At 42.3% G+C, this 22,625-nt stretch overlaps 1 protein-coding gene across 4 annotated transcripts in view; it reads right to left on the bottom strand.

The window, feature by feature from the left end:
* The window catches only part of STXBP6 (syntaxin binding protein 6), a 246,731-nt gene that overhangs the window by 73,251 nt on the left and 150,855 nt on the right, over positions 1 to 22,625 (bottom strand). For all 4 annotated transcript variants that reach the window (XM_027110969.1, XM_027110968.1, XM_027110970.1 and 1 more), the window contains one exon: positions 920 to 1,050. In XM_027110969.1, the coding sequence (XP_026966770.1) occupies positions 920 to 1,050 (131 nt within the window). The remainder of the gene's footprint in view (positions 1 to 919; positions 1,051 to 22,625) is intronic.

The raw sequence follows: 22,625 nt of genomic DNA on the forward strand, positions 1-22,625 counted from the left end.
TTTAGCTTAACTGCATATCAACTTGTGTCAGAATTCAGACTATGCATTGCCTTCCCAATTACTCGAAAAAGGATTCCTTTAGGTTCTTGGCACTGAACAGTATTAATCTTGTCCCTAACCTTTGGCAGGAAAAGATTACCCCTTACTATTATAGTATATAGTTACATTTTACATTTTCTTTTTCCTCTCTTTTTTTTTTTTTTTTTTTTTTGCGGTACGTGGCCTCTCACTGTTGTGGCCTCTCCCGTTGCGGAGCACAGGCTCCGGACGCACAGGCCCAGCAGCCATGGCTCACGGGCCCAGCCGCTCCGCGGCATGTGGGATCTTCCCGGACCGGGGCACGAACCCGTGTCCCCTGCATCGGCAGGCGGACTCTCAACCACTGCGCCACCAGGGAAGCCCTCTTTTTCCTCATTATTGATGTATTTTATGGTGAGTGTGTGAGCAAAGGGAATTCACTTGGAATACATAACTCTACCACGGAATGTTTCTCTTATTAAATCCAATGGAATCCTAATACATCATTTTTACGGTGCAGTTCATTTATTTGATTTTTGGTAAATAAACCTCATCACTGGTGGCATTAGGAGATAAATGGAGCTTCGATGAACATGGTTTGTCATATTGATAATCACAGACGTGATTATCTGAATCTGCTCTTTGCACTTGGCCGATAAACATATTACTGGAGTAGCACGTCTTCAATATTCATCCCCTTAGGCACCTCCGTCAAACATGATGAAAAGGTTTATAATTTCCCGTAAGAAGGGCACAGGAATCGAAAAGTCTTAGCCACATAACTGAAATAGAGCAATAGTCTTGTTAAAAATGACTCAGACAACCATCACCCTGCCAAGGTCAATGAGAGAGTCATTGTGTGGAAAGAACACCTTCGCTCAGCACTGGACAGTTCACTCACCCGATTAGGATCGATGCCATTAACCTGGCGAAGCTGCTCAAGCATCCACTGTGATCTCCGCACGAACGACGTGGAGCCTTCAAACTGTTTGACCTTCGTGATGGATGCCTGTGTGGGTTTCTTGTTTGTCACTGCCAAGAAAAGACCAGTCGGATTAGTGGGTGTGCAGGGTGGTCTGGGTCCTCATTCAGTGGTGTGTCTATCTTATACCTACATACATATGTGCAATGAGAGAGAGAGAGAAAAACTGATATATCTGGTGTGTGTATAGAGAGAGAGAAATATACATATGTGTGTATATACATGTGTATGTGTATGAGTACAGAGGGGAGGAAGAGGGGGGAGGGAGGGAAGGAGGGAGGGGGAGGGAGAGATAAGTACAGAGAGAAAGAAAGAGAAGCAGAGAAAGAAAGAAAATGAAAATGAATGAATAGGTGTACCTTTAGTAAGAGATGAACTCAAAAGAAATAGAAACTATAACGTGCACCCTCAAGCAGTTACAATAGAATTTTAATTGTAAGGGCAGCTTCATTTATGCCGTCATCCACTCACATTGAACACGACAGGAATAATTAACACCAAGCTCCTCTAATGGAGGCTACAAATGCACAATGATGTCTAGCAGGGAAAGCAGCGTATGGGGCTGACAGGCATCAGGTAGGGGTAGTTAGGAAAGGCTGCATTTTAAAGGAAGTGCAGGTTACCGGTTCCCCTAGGGAGCTGCAATGCATATTTCTAATGTTATAGTCCAGTGTAAATATTCCAGGCTTTAGTGAGAAGATAAGAAGTAATACTTCACTCAAAAAAACCCCCCAACTATTTGGCTTTAAAATATAGTCAGTTTGTATCCAGTTTGCATCTGATTATAACCCCTGCCCCTCTCCACATATGAATTCCTGAGGTCACCACAACTGTAGGGCCAGGACAGTTCCTCCTCCTGGCCTTAGTCAGTTCTCCCTTCCATGCTGAGGATGGACCTTGTCACCTCTTGGACAGAGGTCAAGTAGCAGCCACCAGGAGAGAGTCACTCTGAATATTTCTCTGTCTGCTTACTTCAGGATTAGAGCCTCAAGGGAGGGGAGGTAATTAAGTATTTTAGAAGGGTTTTCCTAAAAGCTCCTCCTGAGCTCTGCCTATAAGAATTGTAAGTTTAAATAGAAACGATGCTCTTAAAGGAGCCAGGAAAACTGGAAAGCATTCCTTGTAATGAATGCAATCCTAGTAAGACTGTGCATCAGTGCTACATTCTTTCTTAGTTTCAAATAAGCCCACAGATCCCACACTTGCAAATAACCATGCAAATGCTCAACAGATGGCAAAAAGAATCCTTGCGGGATGAAGGACAGAAAACACCTATTCCAGTCATGATTGGTGGTAAGAAGGCTCTCCTTCACACATACCAGAGTTTTATCACAGCTTCAGTGTCTGGGGTCATGAAAGCAGTGACCAAGAGGGGAAAGAAATGTGGGCACCCTGCCTTTAGGGTGGGTAAGAACCCTATGGTACAGGACTGGGCTGTTTTTAGGATCTCAGTACAATCTTCTCCCTTTGTTCCTAACCAGAATTTGGCAAACATTTTTTTAAAAATGTCAAATAATGCTTAGGTTTACTGCCCATTATTCAGTTATATTTGGCTAGAAGCTTATGAACATTTCACACCAATTACGTTTACTTTCACGGTTAAAAAGTCATCATCCCCTTAACACCCACGATCAAGGAAATGTTATAGTCTTCCATTCACAAATGGCCTGTCTAGCCTACAGCTCCATGTATAAGTCTGCTTAAGTCCCATTAGGAACAACCATTCCCTTCACTAAATTCACACAATATTACCAGTCTGCCAGGGCTGTCTGTCCACTTAATTCATTTATTTTATGTGTCTATAGGACACAAAGGGAAGCTCTAATAGGTTTCTCTGATAGTCAGGCCCTGCTCTGCTGTTTTAATGTCAAGGGAAACAACACACCTGGAATATATGTGGGTCCTAAAATGTGCTTAAACGATTAAAGAATGCTTTTCAATAACAGGAAAACATGGGTTCCTGTATTAGACACACACCCCTAAACACACAAAGAGGATTTCCTCCTTTGTTTATGTAAATCACACGACATTTAGGCATCCTGGGAAACATGAAGGCTTTCCTTCTGACTGCAGTTAACTCATATTTTTATTTCTGGTCCATTTATTTCCAACTAGTTTATAGCATTATAAAAGTTCAAACATAAAGCAAGATTGCCGTAATTATTGGCATGTTTCAGACTGACACTTTTAGGAAGGCAAGTTCCACTGGAAGTTTGTCACTGAAATGAGAAGGGCAGGAACTCCACCCACCCAACAAATGCCCCGCGGAATTGTTCAACAGCAATCGCACTGCACAGTGGTCATTTTTAACGGAGGCAGTTACAACCTCATCCATTCCTGACTTTTTTCCCTCTATTACGTTATTGCTTGCCCAGTTCTTGGAATCTGATAGTTTTCCTGGGCACTGAGCCCGGTTTGGTTTTAATTTTTGTTTATTTTTATTATCTCCAACATCCCAGTTTCTATTTTGAAGCAGGTGCCTTAAAATGATATTATTATATACACATTACATAGAATTAAATAAAGACTTTCCCCTGCTGAGGTCAAAACAGTTGTACAATCACACCACTGCCAGACGTTGAGTTCTGTGCTAGAAGGAGGCATGTTTTAACCCCTTCCTCTTTTGGTGTTTTTAGGATCCAGAGCTGTTAAAAATAAGTCAGTCAGTCAAATTCCAGATGTCTAGTGAAAAACAGCAATTCACCTTCTCCTTCCCAAGGAAAGCTAATTGATAGCACACGCTGGAAAAATGCAACCAAATGATCTGAATCAGTAACAGCACAGTGCTGTATGTCCAACTACCCCCATATGGTAGACTCCATATTCATTATTTTGAATAACTTTAAAGGCGAGATAATCAGGGCATTTCTGTCATGCCTTGATCATTCATGAGGAAAAGGTAAATATATAGGCATTCAAAGGGGATATGATATTCCCAGGTAATACTGCAGACCACCCAGAATCAGCCTGATCCCCTGGTTTTCCACTCAGACCCGCACATCGAAATCACCTGGGAGTTTTACAACAAAAACACCAAACACTGTCAATCAGAATCCCTGGGGGTGTGGCCCTGGCATCCATATTTTAAATCTCTCCAGTTGACTCTGAGGCACTTTGACTGTTGAGAGCCACTGAATTATGTATTTAGTCATTTAACAAATATTTATGGCATATTTATTAGATGGAAGATACAGAAGGAAGTTTTATGGCAATTCAAATATTGAGTAAAAAGTGGTTCTGAATCAAGAACTTTGGTGGGGAGGAGATGAGAATGATGCAACAGAGTATTAAAGCATAACAGGACAAATGACATAGGAGTCATCTGAGGTGTGGAGGTGGGGGTGCTTTAAGGACCAAGGTAGAGTTGGGGAAAGTCAGGGAGGTTTCATGAAGCAGCCACATTCCAGGAGTTATAACATTAGCCCTCACCTGGACGTCTGTGATTTTCCCCAAACCGGCTTTCTGACCAGCTTGGCTATTCAAACTGAAATACATAAGACTGAACCATCTTTTAAAAACTCCTTGCCAAAGAAATCTTGAGAAAGAAGAACAAAGCTGGAGGTGACATGCTTCGCTAAGTCAAGTTTTGGGGTTATCCAAGCCTAATGCTTCTTTTCACTCACTCCTGGAACCCACTGCTTTCTATGGTGGCATCAGAGGAAGACAGAAGCATGGGGCAAACCGAATCCAGGTCCTTCTGCTACCAGTTGTGACAAAAAGAATGTGGTTTTCATGGCTGCATGCCTTCTTTCAGCCTTCATGTAGACTTATCTACATCTCAGCTGTAGTTAAGAAGCAGTGTTAGGAACTCTTATGTCTAGAATATCATTACCATCATTACTCTAGTGGTGTAACATCTCTTTCTCATGAACTAATGGTGTAAAGAGTTCTTTTAAAAAATGGTCCAGGGGCTTTCGTGGTGGCACAGTGGTTGGGAGTCCGCCTGCTGATGCAGGGGACACGGGTTCGTGCCCTGGTCCGGGAAGATCCCACATGCCGCGGAGCGGCTGGGCCCGTGAGCCATGGCCGCTGAGCCTGCGCGTCCGGAGCCTGTGCTCCGCAACGGGAGAGGCCACAACGGTGAGAGGCCCGCGTACCGCAAACAATAAAAATAAAAAATGGTCCAGCCATGAAACACTGTACAGAAATAAGACACTTAGCCATAGTCAAAGAGTGGAGATCACCAGCCTTGCTTTTGCCCAGTGAGAAAATTCTATTTAATCAAAACCAGAGAAGCCAGCCAATAGTACAGTACCATCTAGTCGATCAAACCTGGTCTTGTATCAAGTTAGGAATTGGTGGAAGAGGGGACAAAGGCTGTTATCAGAAAGGAAAGACAGAAATGCAGGTTACTTGCATGTGATGCTAAATGGCAGAAAAACACACACTCTGCCAGGGATTAAGAGGCTGATCCTCCATTTCAAGGTCCAAAGGTTGGGAGACTGCTTTTTTTTTAAAGTCACTCTTTCCTCTACAATCTCATTCAGAGTATCATTCCTCAATCATCCCAAACAGGAAAATCAATTTTGCCCAAATACAAAACATCTAGTCTCAGTCCTAAGACATTATTTTAAAGAAAACAAATAATCAGCATTTAAAGAAAATGATGACTCACAACCTCTACCATCTCATTTTTCATAGATATTATATTTTCACTAACACAAACATTTCTTTACACATTAAAGTCAAATTGAATCATCTTATAACTTTATGTGGTCATTTCTTATTAAAAAAAAAAGGTGAAGAACAAATTGTAGTATCTACAATATAATTTGAGGTCAAGGCTAGGCAGCTAAAACGTAGAATTTACCATACCTATGTACCTAAGATACCTAAAAATGTCTGTCATCATGCTTAGCCCTCTCCTGATCTCGTAGTTGAGTGAAAGTCAGCATCTTGTGGTGTGACTTAGCCCTCTGCTCTGCTGGAGTCTAACGGCCAGACGTTTTGATTTCAATAAGACTGTTGATGAGAAATAAACAATTTGGAGCAAGGAAAAAAAGTGATGTCCACATAGAATCTCATCAGGGCTGCTCTCTGGCTGTGTCGGAGGTGACAGACATAAAGGAGAAAAAAAAAAAAAGAAATCCTCTGAGATGTGATTCAGGAAGTAAAAGCAAGATTGAGCATGGGTGCTGGGTGCTGATGTGGTACAGAGACGGGCTAAGAGGACAAGGTGAGAAATGATTACTTGGAACTGTTTTTCTTAATGCTCTTCCCAAACCCTAATGTATGCTAATTCCAGGTGGATTTCACAGTATCTATGGAGAAATAAATTTCAAGTCTGAGGCTGCATCAGCAATTTTATGCAGTGAGATGGCTGAATGTTTACAAAGCTTAGAAGCAAAAGTATCTAGACTGTTACCTCACATACTTTCAGAACAGGGACCCGTCATCACTGCTACGGTGAGTGGGGAATGGAGCCTGGCGCTCTCCCCACAGGGCTGATCATTTGCTTCTCACATGATTTCTCAAAGTGTGTCATAATTTAGGGACACAGTTGTTTAGATTCCACAGGCTCCCGAACTAGACCAATTCATGAAATGGCCAAGCTTGTCTTTGGGGCCCTATTCCTCTCCTTCCATCTTAGGTCCTGGGGGCTCTCTGGTCAGATTCCTCACAGGACCCCAAATGGGTTTGAAAGGGTATTCTTCAATCTGCATGTGTTTAGGAAGAAAAATTTAATCCAAATAAACAACAGCTGCAACAACAAAAACGGTGGCATTTCAGTCATGACCACCAAGCCAGTGAGGAAGAATACAGGATGCCCTTCTACAGTCCCCGCTCCACTAACTCTAAAGGGGAGGGAAGGGGAGAGTCCTGCACAGGGCTGTGAGGTTTGTTTTTTAAAGGCAGACTTCTATGGTCTACAGGAGGGATAATCACCGAGAAAGGAGTTTTCCACACAAACGATTCCTTATTTGGTATCACTAGGTCCTAGGGCTGTACCTACATCACATTCTCATCTCCAAATTGGATGGGGAGGAGGATGAGATTCAAAGTCGAGGAAATTTCTCCAAAAGGACACCAAAAGAAATTTGTATGGGAAACCTCTTTTTTCTAAATAAGTTTGGAGGAGCCCTTCAGTAGAAGGAGAAGAATACGAAACATCTTTCATCAGGCATTCTTCAGGAAGGATTCTTTTAATATGAAAGTACAGCATCATACCCAAAGTAGCTGACAGCTACACGTCTGTAGAGCAAGCAAGCCCCCTAAACTAACTCTGCAGGAAGTACTAGCTGGTTTTAATGTTTCCAAATTACCAAAAGGAGACAGCATTACTTCTGGAATGTACAACTTCAATGTCTCATGCCAACATGAGCTCCAAGTTAAAAATCTAGTCTTGGGGGTCTTCCCTGGTGGCGCAGTGGTTGAGAGTCTGTCTGCCGGTGCGGGGGACGCGGGTTCGTGCCCCGGTCCGGGAAGATCCCACATGCCGCGGAGCGGCTGGGCCCGTGGGCCATGGCCGCTGAGCCTGCGCGTCCGGAGCCTGTGCTCCGCAATGGGAGAGGCCACAACAGTGAGAGGCCCGCGTACCGCAAAAAAAAAAAAAAAAAAAAAAAAATCTAGTCTTGAGAATTCCCGGGTGGTCCAGTGGTTAGGGCTCTTGTGCTTTCACTGCTGGGGCCCAGGTTCAATCCCTGCTCTGGGAACTAAGATTCCGCAAGCCTTGTGGCGCTGCCAGAAAAACCCAACAAAACCCCCAAATCTAGTCCCTTCCGATTTGAATCTTCTTACCCCTGTCAATAATTTTACTTTAACTATAAAAATACGTAGATTTTTATTTTGAAAGGGTATTCTACTTTTCAAGCCAATGACAGGCTCAGGTACATCACAGGTAGTCTTGGCCTGTTAAACCTTTACCTTGAAATCAGGAAGCTTAATCCCCAGAAGGCTTGAGTTCCCATCTCAAGATGGGTGCTCCTTGGGCTTCCCTGGTGGCGTAGTGGTTGAGAATCTACCTGCCAATGCAGGGGACACGGGTTCGAGCCCTGGTCTGGGAAGATCCCACATGCCGCGGGGCAGCTGGGCCCGTGAGCCACAGCTACTGAGCCTGCGCGTCTGGAGCCTGTGCTCCGCAACAAGAGAGGCCACGGCAGTGAGAGGCCCGCGCACCGCGATGAAGAGTGGCCCCCGCTCACCGCAACTAGAGAAAGCCCTCGCACAGAAACGAAGACCCAACACAGCCAGAAATAAAAATAAATTAAAAGAAGGCTCAACATTAAAAAAAAAAAAAAAAAAAGATGGGTGCTCCCCTCTCCAGACCAGTACCACGATGCCCTCCCTATTATAAACTGATACCCGGTGCCAGTGCAGGTACACACCTCCTATGTGAGAAGAGTACCCCCCGCTCCCCTGCAGTGAGATTGTAAAGACAGAGCAACAGAGGATTTGCTAATGGACTAGGTACCTATAATAGCAACATATAATATCACTAGGTTTCTGGAAAAATCAAAGCTGCTATGACTTAGCAAACATATGCTATCAAATATAATGACAACTAACAGTCAAGCAAAGACAGATTTATCTGCTCTCTCTGCTTTCCCTCCTCCTTGCCACCACCACTTACTCAATACGTACAATAATATATTTAACGTGAGGGTGTACATCACTGAAGTTCTAAAGAAAGTGAACGGTGCCACTGAGAACTTGTCACCTTCACTCTTTACTATGTTAAGTGGGGGACTAAGATCTAGCAACATGTTCTAGGTAAAACGAATGTCAATTATATTAGTGAAAATTATCTGCAATTAAAATTAGCTGGATTTATTTTGGTAAACTCTAGGTGATACCTACTAGAGCTAAACACGCACATACTCTTAAGACCCCGCAATTCTAACCCTGTGTCTACACAACAGAAGTGAGGGCTACATCCACCCTTCTGCCTGAAGCAACCCAAGTGGACAAAGTATATGAAACAGGGAATGATAGTGTGATCCCTGAGACACAGGAAATGAATGAGGCCAGCCCTACAACTGCCCTCGTTTCCGGGTTTGAGAGTTTTGCAGGCTGTAGTGCAAGGAGGAGGAACCCAGGCAGAGACGGTCAGACTCCCTACACTGAGGAGACAGGGCCGAGAGCGCAGGGAGATCAAGGTCATTAAAATTCTCAGGACAGAGGCATGAAGAAAGAGAACTACACGCACAGAGAACTCTGGAGACCTGCAGAGATTTGGCCTTAAGTATTTAGCTAAGTACTTCTCACCACAGGTGTGTGAGGAAACTACCTGAGGCCAGAGAACGAACCACTCAAAATGAACAGAGGAAACAGTACTCCAGGCTCCAGAAGGGCTGGGCATAGTGCCTATCCCCACCAGCCTGACTGGAAAACCTCAAGATTCAGGGGGCACTGAGGATACACAGAGGGGTCTTGCCCTATGAGTGAGGAATAATTAGCCCTAGACTGAACAATGCTCTAGTCTTGCTTACAGATGACAATGGTGTATGATTTTATAACATATGGAAAAGCAAAATGTGTGACAATAATAGCATATCCACGTAACATCCTCCCATGGTTCTTTTAGAATAAATATTCCTATTAAAAGATTCTGCTCAGCGGTGGGGTCATGTCAGGGAGTTGGGAACCAGGCTGTTCCCTCACACAGTGAGGAGTAAGGGCCCCTCTTCACAGCTGCCGAGAGATGGGGAAGTAGAGGCTGCAAAAATGATTCCATCTTTTCTCACTGTAAGGGGCGTTTGAGCTCTAAGAATGCTTTTTAGCAGCTCCCACTGGTAAAATAGGTATTGAATTTCTACCAAGTATGGCATTTCCCTGAAGAGAACTGCTGCTTGGCCTGTACTTTTCGGTATATAATAGATAACGTGAAAGGAAAGTGTCACGTTCAAGGAGTCGCTTTTTCAAGTTTTATTCCCAGCCTTTGAGCTGCTTGTAATGTAATTCATTCTTCAGTCAGGTAGCTGCTGCTTTGATGCCTTTGTCTTTAGATGCTCTGTTTGTAAATCTCTCCTAAGAATAGATCAAAAATGATGTTTATATCTGTTTCCAGAATTGAGGAAGTAAGAACAGAATGAGGCTTTATGACTGCAGTTAACCCCTTCTGTTTTCTTCATTGTATATTACGGGATTTGGTATTGGATTTAATCTCTTTCAGAAACCATCACTGTTCTCACAAATCAAAGCATTTACTTCCCTGGCTTGGGCCTGTTTGTTTGTTTGTTTCACAGTTACACTACATAAACCAGACATATTATACGCTTTCCATATAAAATATGAAGTTTCAATAACTAACATTAACCAGGTTTTTTAAGTCATTGTATGTTTACCCTTTACCCAGAATGCATGCAAATTGATTTTTTCCGCAGGTATATAGGGAAAAGTTTAAGGAAGTTGAAAACTCAAGCACAGTGGGAAACCTTGGGTTGCTGAATCTCATGAAATCATGTTTTCAGGGAGGCTGAGACAAACAGAATTTTAAGAGAGATGCTGCTAGAATAAGGCTTGCAGGAAAAAAAGATTGTTTAAAAGGCTTTAATCCACAACTTCTTCTCCTTCTAGTCTCCTAATAGTTCTATAATTTCCTGGTTTTTACCATTTTCTCTGCTCTCCTTAGTTCCCAGGATACCCCTCTTTTCTAGTAAGAAAATAGATCAAGCCTTACAACCATGGCTTGATCCTGAAACAGACCAGTTGAGCCTGATATAAGTTGTTGGCTTATTCATGGTTTCTGGTGTTCTTCCTCCTTTTGTCTTCTTCCTTTGTTGATTCACTCATTCATTTATGTGTGTGTACCTGCACTGGCACCGGGTATCAGTTTATAATAGGGAGGGCATCGTGGTAATGGTCTGGAGAGGGGAGCACCCATCTTTTTTTTTAATGTTGAGCCTTCTTTTAATTTATTTTTATTTCTGGCTGTGTTGGGTCTTCGTTTCTGTGCGAGGGCTTTCTCTAGTTGCGGTGAGCGGGGGCCACTCTTCATCGCGGTGCGCGGGCCTCTCACTGCCGTGGCCTCTCTTGTTGCGGAGCACAGGCTCCAGGCGCGCAGGCTCAGTAGCTGTGGCTCACGGGCCCAGTTGCCCCGCGGCATGTGGGATCTTCCCAGACCAGGGCTCGAACCCGTGTCCCCTGCATTGGCAGGTAGATTCTCAACCACTACGCCACCAGGGAAGCCCAAGGAGCACCCATCTTGAGATGGGAACTCAAGCCTTCTGGGGATTAAGCTTCCTGATTTCAAGGTAAAGATTTAACAGTCCAAGACTACCTGTGATGTACCTGAGCCTGTCATTGGCTTGAAAAGTAGAATACCCTTTCAAAATAAAAATCTACGTATTTTTATAGTTAAAGTAAAATTATTGACAGGGGTAAGAAGATTAAAATTGGAAGGGACTAGATTTTGGGGTTTTGTTGGGTTTTTTTGGCAGCGCCACAAGGCTTGTGGAATCTTAGTTCCCAGAGCATAAATAGCATAAAACTCAGGACAGGAAAAAGGGGATGTGAAGTACTGGGAGGTTCTTATACTATATATGAACTAGTATACTATCACTCGCAGGTAAAGCATGTTAAGTTAAAGGCGTATGCCATAAACTCTAAAGCAATAACTGACATAACAAAACAGAGAGTCAAACTAATCAGAGATGGTTAAGTTTTATGTGTCAGTTTGGCTGTGGTTAGGCCATGGCACCCCAGTATTTGGTCAAACATTCTTTTTGATGTTTCTGTGAGGGTGTCTTGGGATTGACATTTAAATTGGTAGACTCTGATTGCACTCCATAATGTGGGTGGGCCTCATTCAATCAGCTGAAGGGCAGAATAGAACAGCAGACTGACTTCTCCAGGGCAAGAAGGAATTGTGGTTTTCAGAGCTGAACTACAACATTAGTTCTTGCCTGGGTCTCCAGCCTGCCAGCCCACCCTGCAGATTTTGGACTTCACAGCCTCCACAATCGCGTGAGTAAATTCCATATATAAATATAAACACGCACACTATAAATATTATATATAATATTAATATATACACATCCTATCGGTTCTGTTTCTTTGGAGAATCCTGACTAACACAGTAGCTAATAAGCTAACAAAGAAAACAGCAACAACTAAAAGAATAAAATACTTAGGAATATATTTAACCAAAAGAGTACAAGGCTTGTATAGTCAAAATCACAAGACATTACTGAAAGAAATTAAAGAAGACTTAACATAAAAACATCTTGTATTCAAGGATTAGAAAACTTAATGTTGTTAAGTATGGCAAAATCCCCAAATTCATCTACAGATTCAAAGGGAGAGACATACTGTGGTCATGGGTTAAAAGACTCAATTTTAGGGCTTCCCTGGTGGCGCAGTGGTTGAGAGTCCGCCTGCTGATGCAGGGGACGCGGGTTCGTCCCCCGGTCCAGGAAGATCCCACATGCCGCGGAGCAGCTGGACCCGTGAGCCATGGCCTCTGAGCCTGTGCGTCCGGAGCCTGTGCTCCGCAACGGGAGAGGCCACAACAGTGAGAGGCCCGTGTACCGCAAAAAAAAAAAAAAAAAGACTCAATTTTATTAAGATGTCAGGAGACAAGGATATACAAGGGAGAAAAGACAGTCTCTTCAATAAGTGGTGTTGGGAAAACTGGACAGCTACATATAAAGAATTAGATTAGAACATTTCCTCACACTATATGCAAAAATAAACTCCAAATGGATTAAAGACCTAAATATAAGACCTGAAACCATAAAACTCCTAGAAGAGAACATAGGCAGAACACTCTGAAGTAAATCATAGCAATATTTTTTTTGATCTGTCTCCTAAGACAAAAGAAATAAAAGCAAAAATAAACAAGCGGGACCTAATTAAACTTAAAAGCTTTTGCACAGCAAAGGAAATCATCGACAAAACAAAAAGACACCCTACTGAATGGGAGAAAATATTTGACTGATAAGGGGTTAATATCCAAAATATATAAAGAGGTCATACAATGCAATATCAGAGAAACAAACAGCTGGATTAAAAAATAGGCAGAAGACCTGAATAGACATCTTTTCTAAAGAAGACATATAGATGGCCAAGAGGCACATGAAAGGATGCTCAACATCGCTAATTATTAGAGAAATGCAAATCAACACCACAATGGGATATCACCTCACACCAGAATGGCCATCATCAAAAAGTCTACAAATAACAAATGCTGGAGAGGGTGTGGAGAAAAGGGAACCCTCTTGCACTGTTGGTAGGAATGTAAACTGGTGCAGCCACTATGGAGAACGGTATGGAGGTTCCTCAAAAAACTAAAAATAGAGTTAGCATATGATCTAGCAATTTCACTCCTGGAATATCTGAAAAAAATGAAAACGCTAATTTGAAAAGATACATGCACCGCAATGTTCACAGAAGCATTATTTACAATTGCCAAGATATGCCAGCAACCCAAGTGTCCATCAACAGATGAATGGATAAAAAAGATATATTCTTCTTTAATATTCTGTCATTACTCAGCCATTCCAATATTACTCAGCCATTCCAAAAGAAGAATGAAATTCTGCCATTTGCAACAACGTGGATGGACCTAAAGAGTATTATCCTTAGTGAAATAAGTCAGGTAGAGAAAGACAAATACTGTATGTTATGACTTATATGTGAAATCTAAAAAATAAAACAAATGAATATATATAACAAAACAGAAACAGACTCACAGATATAGAAAACAACCTAGTGGATCCTAGCGGGGAAGAGGAAGGGGGGAGGGGCAAAATGGGGTATGGGATTAAAAGATACAAACTACTACTATAAAGTAGGAAAGCTACAAGGATATATTGTATAGCAAAGGGAAACATAGCCATTATTTTGTAATAACTTTAAATGGAGTGTAATCTATAAAATATTGCATTACTATGTTGTACACACATGAAACTACAGTAATATAATATTGCAAATCAACTATACTTCCTCTAAAAAAAAAGCCAAAAAAAAAAAAAAGGATGTCAATTCTTCCCAATATAATCTATAGATTTAATGCTACTGCAATCAAAATTCTTGCAGGGTTTTTAGGTAGACTATGACCAATTGATTACAGAAATTCACATGGAAATGCAAGTGATCTAAAAGAGCAAAAATAACTCTGAGGGGAAAAAAGGAACAAAGTTGGAGGACTCAAACTACCTGATTACATGACTTGTCATAAAACCAAACTAATCAAGATATTATAGTACTGGCATCAAGACAGACACACAGATCAATGGAACAGAATAGAGAGTCCAGTATACAGATCTTCCTTGATCTACAATGGGGTTATGTCTCAACAAACCCACTGTAAATGGAAAATATCTTAAGTCGAAAATGTACTTAATATATCCAACACATTGAACAACATAGCTTAGCCTAGCCTACCTTAAACGTTATCAGGACACTTACATTAACCTGCAATTAGGCAAAATCATCTAACACAAAGCCTATTTTATAATAAAGTGCTTAATAATAAAGTGTGTAATATCTCATGTGATTTATTGAATACTACACTGAAAGTGAAAAACAGAACGACTGTATGGGTACAGAATGGTTTTCAGTTTGTTGTTTGTTTACTCTCGTTACCGCATGGCTGAGTGGAGCCTGGCTCGCTGTCGCTGCCCAGCATCATGAGGGAGGATCATACAGCATGTTGCCAGCCCAGGGAAGATCAAAATTCAAAATTCAAAGTATGGTTACTACTGAATGCGCATTGCTTTTGCACCATCGTACAGTCAAAAAACCGTAAGTTGAACCATCATAAGCTAAGTTGGGGACCGCCTGCATATGGAAAACGGATTTTCTTTTTTTAAAATTTTTTTTCCTAGTTTTCTTTCCTTTTTTTATTTTACTTTCCTTTGGCTGTGCCATGTGGCTTGCAGGATCTTAGTTCCCCAGCCAGGAGTCGAACCCAGGCCCCCTGCCATAGAAGCACGGAGTCCCAACCACTAGACCGCCAGGGACTTCACTGGAAAACTGATTTTTTTTCAACAAAAGTGCAAGGGCAATGCAGTGGATAAAGGATCGTTCTTTTCAACAAATGATACTCGAACAATTGAATACCCACATGCAAAAGAAAAGGAACTTCAGCTCATACTTTGTACCATATACAAAAATTAAGTAAAAAATGTATCAAGAGATCTAAATGTAAAAAGTCTAAAACTATAAAACTTGAAAGAAAACAAGAAAATCTCTGTGACCTTGGGCTAGGCAAGGCTTCTTAGATATGGCACTAAAAGCACAACTCAGGAAAGGATAAATTAACTAGGATCAAAATGAAAAACTGCTCTTCGAGAGAATTAAAGACAGGTCACAAAGTGGCAGAAAATATTTGCAAATCATTGTCTGGTAAAGGACTGGTATCGGAGTATACTTTTGAAAACTCTCAAAACCCAATAAAAAGAACCCATATAAAAAAATGATCAAAAGATTTGAAGAAACACTCTATTAAAGACAACGTGGATGGGAAAAAAGCACAAAAGATGCTCAACATCATCAGCTATTAAGGAGATGAATACCTGATGAGGTACTATGAGGTACCATTGCACACCTGTTAGAATGAACTAAAATTCAAAAGGCTGACCATGCCAAGTATTAGCTTGTGCAAATATTCAGAGCAGCTGAATTCAGAGCAGCCCCAAACTGGAAAAACCTTAAGATCCATCTCAAAATAATTATGCTGAGTGAAAGGCAGACCAAAAAAACAAAAAAACACCCCACAACAGTATATTCTATATGTTTCCATTTACATAAAATTTTAGGAAGTGCAAACTTACATATAAAGACAGAAAGCGTATCAGTGGTTGCCTGAACATATGGAGTGGGATATGGGAATGCTCAGGGCCACGGAGAGATTACAAAGGGGTACAAGGAAACTTTGGGGGATGAGGGATAGGTTAATTACTTTGATTATAGTGATGATTTTGTGGGTGCACACATGTAACAAGTTACTAAACTGTACCATTCAGATATGTGAAGTTTCTTCCAGATTGGTTATATCTCCATAATGCTACTAAAAAAGTCACAAAACTAATCTATAGTGATTGTGGTCAAAATGGAGATTACCTTTGATGGAGGTAGAAGGGAACCTTCTAGGGTGCTGGAAAGGTTCTATATGTTGGTACAGGTGATGCTTACATGGGTTTACACACATATAAAAAGCTCATTGAACTGTACACTTAAGATATGTATACCTTACAATATGTAAGTTATACCTAAATAAAAAGTAAACCAATGATAATAATAATGGAAGGGTTTGAGAATTTCCCTGTAGTGCTGCTATGAACTTCTTTGCTACCAGTTTGTCATCACCAACCCTGACAGATGTATCTCAGCACTTGCCGCACACCTAGCTCATTCCAAGGTTAATGTCAGGAAAAGAGTCACACCACCCAGAATGTTCCCCACAGAGGAATAACGTGCAAACTTGTAAGTTTTCTTAGTCTGTTCTGGCTGCTTATAACAAAGTACCATAGACTGGGTGGCTTATAAACAGAAATTTATTTCCCACAGTTCTGGAGGCTGTGAAGTTCAAGATCAAGGCAAAAGCATATTCAGTGTCTGGTGAGACCCCACGTTCTGGTTCACAGATAGCTATCTTCTTGTTGTGTCTTCACATGGCAGTAGGGGAGAGAATGCTCTAGGATCGCTTCTTATAAGGGCGCTAATCTTATTCATGAGGGCTCCACCCTCATGACCTAATTACTTCTCAAAGGCCCCACCTCCTAATAGCATCATGTTGGGGGAGTTAGGATTTCAACATATAAATTGGAGGGGAGAAGCACAAACATTCAGTCCATAACAGAAGTGAATTTATTCACTGCAATTCTGATACTTGCTTTTATAAAAATCTACCTGTGGGACTTGAAAGTATATCCTACTTGCAAAGCTCTCCACGTGGGCTAATGGTCCCCTTTTCTGCTCAACTCTTTTGGAACCTTTCTCCAGTTACCCCTACTCTTGGTTGAAGCTTCCATCACTCCCTCTTTTCAGACTTCTACTCTGACTGTGAACGTGCTTAATGTTTTCTTTTCCCATGAGAATCTTCTGTTGACAAGGCCAGTCCTCAAGCTCCATCCATTCTTTTGAGAAATGTGGTAGTGAGTAAAAAGAGGTATGTGCGCTTAGTCCCTCACTGCTTCTCCCATCACTTCCCTGCCCACTTACCACTCTCCAGAAACTGCTCTATGAAAATTAAAATGCCTCCAAACTATGTTACCCAATGGTTTTTCCTTCTGTCATCATCTTCCTTGTTTCACTGCAGCACTGCCTGCAGTCTAGACACACTCGAGACAATCCTTCAGGCATTCTTTGGACATAACAAGGCTTTTGGGCACAACAGTTAATGCCAAAGCTCAAAGGTGGCAAAGAGCTGGACATGTTCAAAGAAGAGAAGACTGGGGTAGCAAAATAGTGAGAAAAGGAATGAATGAATGAGGTCGCAGACACAAGTGTCAGATTTGAAGGCCCAGGTGGACAAGGCTTTGTAAACATGAAGCTGGAGTGTAACGGGTCTGATTTATATTAAAAAGAAAACTGTCTAACTGTTGTAGGTCATGGTTATGGCAGGAGTGTGCATGAAAGCAGGGAAAGCACTTAGGAGCTTCTACACAGAAAAGGGACAGTGTGTCCCACTCTCCACAGCTGTTGAGCCCCCAGAGGAAATCCTCAAGGTCAATCGCCAAGTCCCAGTCATCGTCCTACTCTAATGCCTCATGTACCGTAAGCCACTGTTTATTAAACATCTCACTTTGCAATGTCAGAATAAAGATCACTCTCTGATTTGTACTTTTATTTATCTGTATGTGCTGTCTCATCTACCACATTATAAACACCCTGAGAGTAAAAGATGATGTCTTTGCATACTTCAGGGCTCCTGGGAGAGTGCCCTACACAGAGTCCTAATTCAATCGTGTATCACATGAAATATCTCCATTCCCATCAGAAATAAGCAAGTTTTTGCTGTATGTACTGATGACTGTGCTTAGCAATATCTCACCCACCCTCCTCTCTTTTTTGGCCGTGTCTCTGTTTTTCTTTTTCTGTCTGGAGTCATTTAAGGCAATGTCAGGGAAGGAAAAAAAAAAAAAGAATAACCAGGCACACCTGATTACAAATTCTGACAGCACCTCCGTGACTTCTGCTGCAAATTCCAAGGTGGAACACATTGTTAAGCGCTTCATTAGTATTTATGGAACAGCCTAGGAATCATTTCCGAAATAAATGATGCCACTTGTATTAAATGAGTCTTCCTAAGAAAAATCCCTGGGGATCTTTCAATAGCACAGCCTCGATGAAGATTCAGAACAAAAGGAGTAAAACGCCTGACCCTCTGGTGCCCAGTAGAGATACATCCAGCTTCCTCTATCCAACTCCCCACCGATGACCTCCAAATAAATCAGAACATAAGTGGAGGACAAATGGTCTTAGGGAGGTGAGGCACAACTGTGGATACATCAGTTCTTCTCAAAACTCAGCTAGTCACGATGTCCGCCGGCCTCATCTTGCCTGTCCCATGGTATCATTCCTCTCCCTCATACTTACAGCCTAGACCAGGGGCCATTCTGATTAAGACCCATCTGAACTGGAGAGCAGTCATTGTACTGCGCTGTTGTTACTCTGTGCCAGACAGAGAAGCAGCTGCTCTCAGTAAATGCTGAATTGGTCACTAAACTCTGTGCCCAGGGGCTCCGGGATATAGTTGAGTCCTCACCTAGCCCTTCAGTGTATACACTATGGAGTGCAGTTCCTTGGTTTTACTGGATGTCACTGTGTATCTTCGCTATGAAAGTAAAGGCATTATATTAAAAAATGAACAGCAAGAGTAAGCATAGTTCATGTGCGGCTGAGAAGAAACTTACTGAAGGGTCATGCATGCCAGTAAGTGCACCTACTAACTTTGAATTCTCCAACTCTTTGCATGAAATTAATTTGGCACCACAACCTCAGTCTACCTGGATTGAAATTTGGGACAGAGGTCACCAATTGTGCATTCCAAGTTAACTTAAACTTGTTTTAAAACTATATTTAGCACTTAGAACCAGGGGCCAAATGAGTGAATTCCTTACATCAACAAAAGACTAAAAATTATAACTTCTATTGACCCCTTCAAAAGCAATATTTTGCATTATTTTAGTGTACAAACTAAAGTTTTATTCAGTTTATGACACTAGTTTGATAGAACTAAAGCTCACTTAACCGACCTTATATGTATGATTTGTACTTCTGCCTATGCAATCACAGTGATATGGAATTACAGAATTGGAAGATGTCTTAAGAGGTTTATTCCCCAGTCTAGGTCTTACCTTTGGGCATGTTACCTTCTCAGTTACTTTATATAGGTTATTTTTCTACCTTTTTTAATGTCCATAATAATAATTTACAACTCACCCTAATAGTTGAAATGCTTCATTGATGAGAAACTCTCCTTTTAGGTGATGATTAAAGCCACTTGCGTTTCACATTCTCTAAAGTCATCATTTAATTGGTCTCCAGTGTTCTCCTAGTTAAAACCCTCCCAGTTCCTTCAGCCTTCCCATATTGGGTTTCTTTTTCAATCACTACCACCCATGGGCCTTCATGTTCCCTTCACGAAACCAGATCTAAGTAGAACAGTTAAAAAATGGCGAACACAGGGCTTCCCTGGTGGCGCAGTGGTTGAGAGTCCGCCTGCCGATGCAGGGGACACGGGTCCGTGCCCCGGTCCGGGAAGATCCAACATGCCGCGGAGCGGCTGGGCCCGTGAGCCATGGCCGCTGGGCCTGCGCGTCCGGAGCCTGTGCTCCGCAACGGGAGAGGCCACAACAGTGAGAGGCCCGCGTACCGCAAAAAAAAAAAAAAAATGGCGAACACAATGCAACATATTCACGTTCAGCATTAGATTGATGTGGGTTTCTAGTTGGTTATGTTAGTATTTTTTAAACCCATGATGTTGCATGCTTATGTTCATATTCTCTACCACAAGTATTTACAGACCCATTTTTTGGTCACATCATCTCTCAAAGAGATTAGAAAAATTTTAATCGACATTTAAAACATTTCTCTACAAGCAACACCAATATTTCACATCCTACTATGTTCTTTTTGCCACTATTTCCACATAGCAGGTATCATGCCCATTTGGAGCTCCCTGAGGGAGAGAAACTACTTCCTATCCTCACTAGGGAATTTTACACTGTGTGGGCATGGCTTCTGGTCCATCCCTTTTCCATCCCCGCACTCTCGATCAAAGTTCAGGGAAATATCTTCCTCGCATGCAGGAAACATCAGTACTGACTGTCTGTTGAATGAATACTCTGACTATTAGGGAGTGGGGGTTGATGAAAGTGGGAGGATGGCATTAGGAAAAAAAAAGGCACAAAATGAAAGGCTCTGCACGAAGTCTCTCTGTGTAGGTGTATAATCGGTAGTTTGCCATGGTTTCAACCATGGCCATGGGGAGGATGGGTATGTGCTGTAGGTCTTGTTCTGTCAAAGTGTACCCCAGATGACGATGTCAGGGGTCCAAAGGTCACCAGAACTCTCACAATGCAGCCGAATATTTACTACTCGCGGAAGCAAATGATAAAAGATCTCATCTCCAGCGTGTGGACACCACACTGTGCTGCTGCTCTCCAGACAAAGTTCCCTACTGGATGGTACCCAGAGGGATTGGGGTAAGACCAGATCACAGTTTTCAAATGTTAAGATCGCTAACTCGGCAACTCTGATGTCTTCCCATAACCTAAGGTCTAGTCCACTCAAATATCATTGCCTAGGACCATAGACTCAAAATCCTCACCTTGCTCAGCAGAGGCAGTGACTCTACAAGAACCTGATTCCATGGGACAAGTGAGAACACAGGCACTGCATCTGCCTGAGGGGCTTTGGCTGCGATCTGGTGCTTCTTCCTTGTGCCCCTAATGGCTACAGGGATCAAATTCCTGATTATCTCCACAAACATCCTAATGCAGGAATTCCTAGACTAGATACAATTTTTTTTTTTTTTTTTTTGTGGTGGACCGGCCTCTCACTGTTGCGGCCTCTCCCGTTGCGGAACACAGGCTCCGGACGCGCAGGCTCAGCGGCCATGGCTCACGGGCCCAGCCGCTCCGCGGCACGTGGGATCCTCCCGGACTGGGGCACGAACCCGTGTCCCCTGCATCGGGAGACAGAATCTCAACCACTGCGCCACCAGGGAAACCCTAGATACAAATTTGTACCAATTTTTCACCATCTGACTCCACAGGCCAAGGAGAGCCATTCCCAAAGCAGCCTTTGCTGAGCCTTCAGCGAATCTTACTACCTACAGGTACTGCCACTTCTGTGAAGATGGAAAACTCTCCAGGAACGAGCAATATCAAACAAATAGAGAAACTAAACTACGCCAAGATTCCCACAAAGATTCACGTCTCCAAACACAAACTGTAGTCTAGCAACGCATTCACAGACTCCTGGTCTCTCTCAGTTGCTTTCATTTCATACCTATGGTCACTGATAACTGGGCATGTGCATTTTGGAGTTCCAAGTCACTTGTGACCCTGTATAGACAGATCATACAAGCCAGCACAAAGCCGTAAGCACTAGCAAAACTGTGCCAATTCCACACAGACTTTGAGGAAGTGACTAACACACATCACAAAGGCCACTTTAGGGTCTGATGTTGTTATAAGAATAGAATTAATGCTTCTTTCCTATGTGCTTCCTCCACTAAGGAGGTCCACGATGTCACTGAGGGTTCTACGGGGAGAAGCCAGTGTCCACCCCAGATGAATCGCAAAGCTGCCCTCTTGATGGCTAGCCACCATCACAGTTAGCAAGAAGTCTTTGCAAATGGTGCTGGGTGGGAGTCCTTCCCATTGCTGTCATATGTAGAAGATGCTATCCTGATGGGTAAACCATTCCAAAGCCCTGATAATTCAAGTCTGAATGGTCGAACTTATTTTCAGAAAAATAAATGTTCAATTCTTTAAGGAATACAATGCAATGGCTCCTAAGTGTCCCTGGCCCCCATCTCTCCAGCCTCACGTTCTACTCCACACCTCCAAGACCGACTCCACCAGGGACTCAGCACCACAAAGTACCAGGTTCCTCCCAGGGCCTTGCACACATCCTAGACCGCCTGTCTGCACACCTCTGCTCTTTCTGACTTCTCAGCCTGGGGGGGTTTAGGGCACCTCCTGCAAATCTAAATTGTGTGCATCCGTCACAGGCCAACTCTGGATCCTCCTTCAGCCACGTGACTTTTCCTTGACACAAGACGTTCCTTCCCAAAACGTCCACGGTATTCCTCTCTAACACTCCTTTTAGGGCTTTGATGTACTGAATCTAATTCAGGAACACAAAGGAAATATGCTGTTTGCAAACAAATGATTAGTCCTAAACTGCCAGTTTAAAAGAACAAAAATTTAGTAGATGAAACCTTTTTTGTACACATCTTATCATTCTACTCATTTGCTCAGGAAGCATTTCCCCCCTGCAGGTAGTGCAAAGAGAAGCTCCAGCCAAACTTGTGACGAATTAGCAAACATTCTAAATTCAGAACACAGGAGGCCCCCTCAAATGAAAATGTATTCCCTGATAATACTGCAGTGGGATCTTGTTGTTAATTAATTCGTTTTTGGCACTCTAGGCAAAACAGGATACAGTTCTTGCTTCTCAAGGGCTTTCAGGTTACATTTAGATGAAAAAAATAATCAAGCAAGAG

The sequence above is a fragment of the Aethalodelphis obliquidens genome, unplaced genomic scaffold (genome assembly GCF_003676395.1).
Source record: "Aethalodelphis obliquidens isolate GAN/ISIS:26980383/991018 unplaced genomic scaffold, ASM367639v1 scaffold10, whole genome shotgun sequence".
Lineage (NCBI taxonomy): Eukaryota > Metazoa > Chordata > Mammalia > Artiodactyla > Delphinidae > Aethalodelphis > Aethalodelphis obliquidens.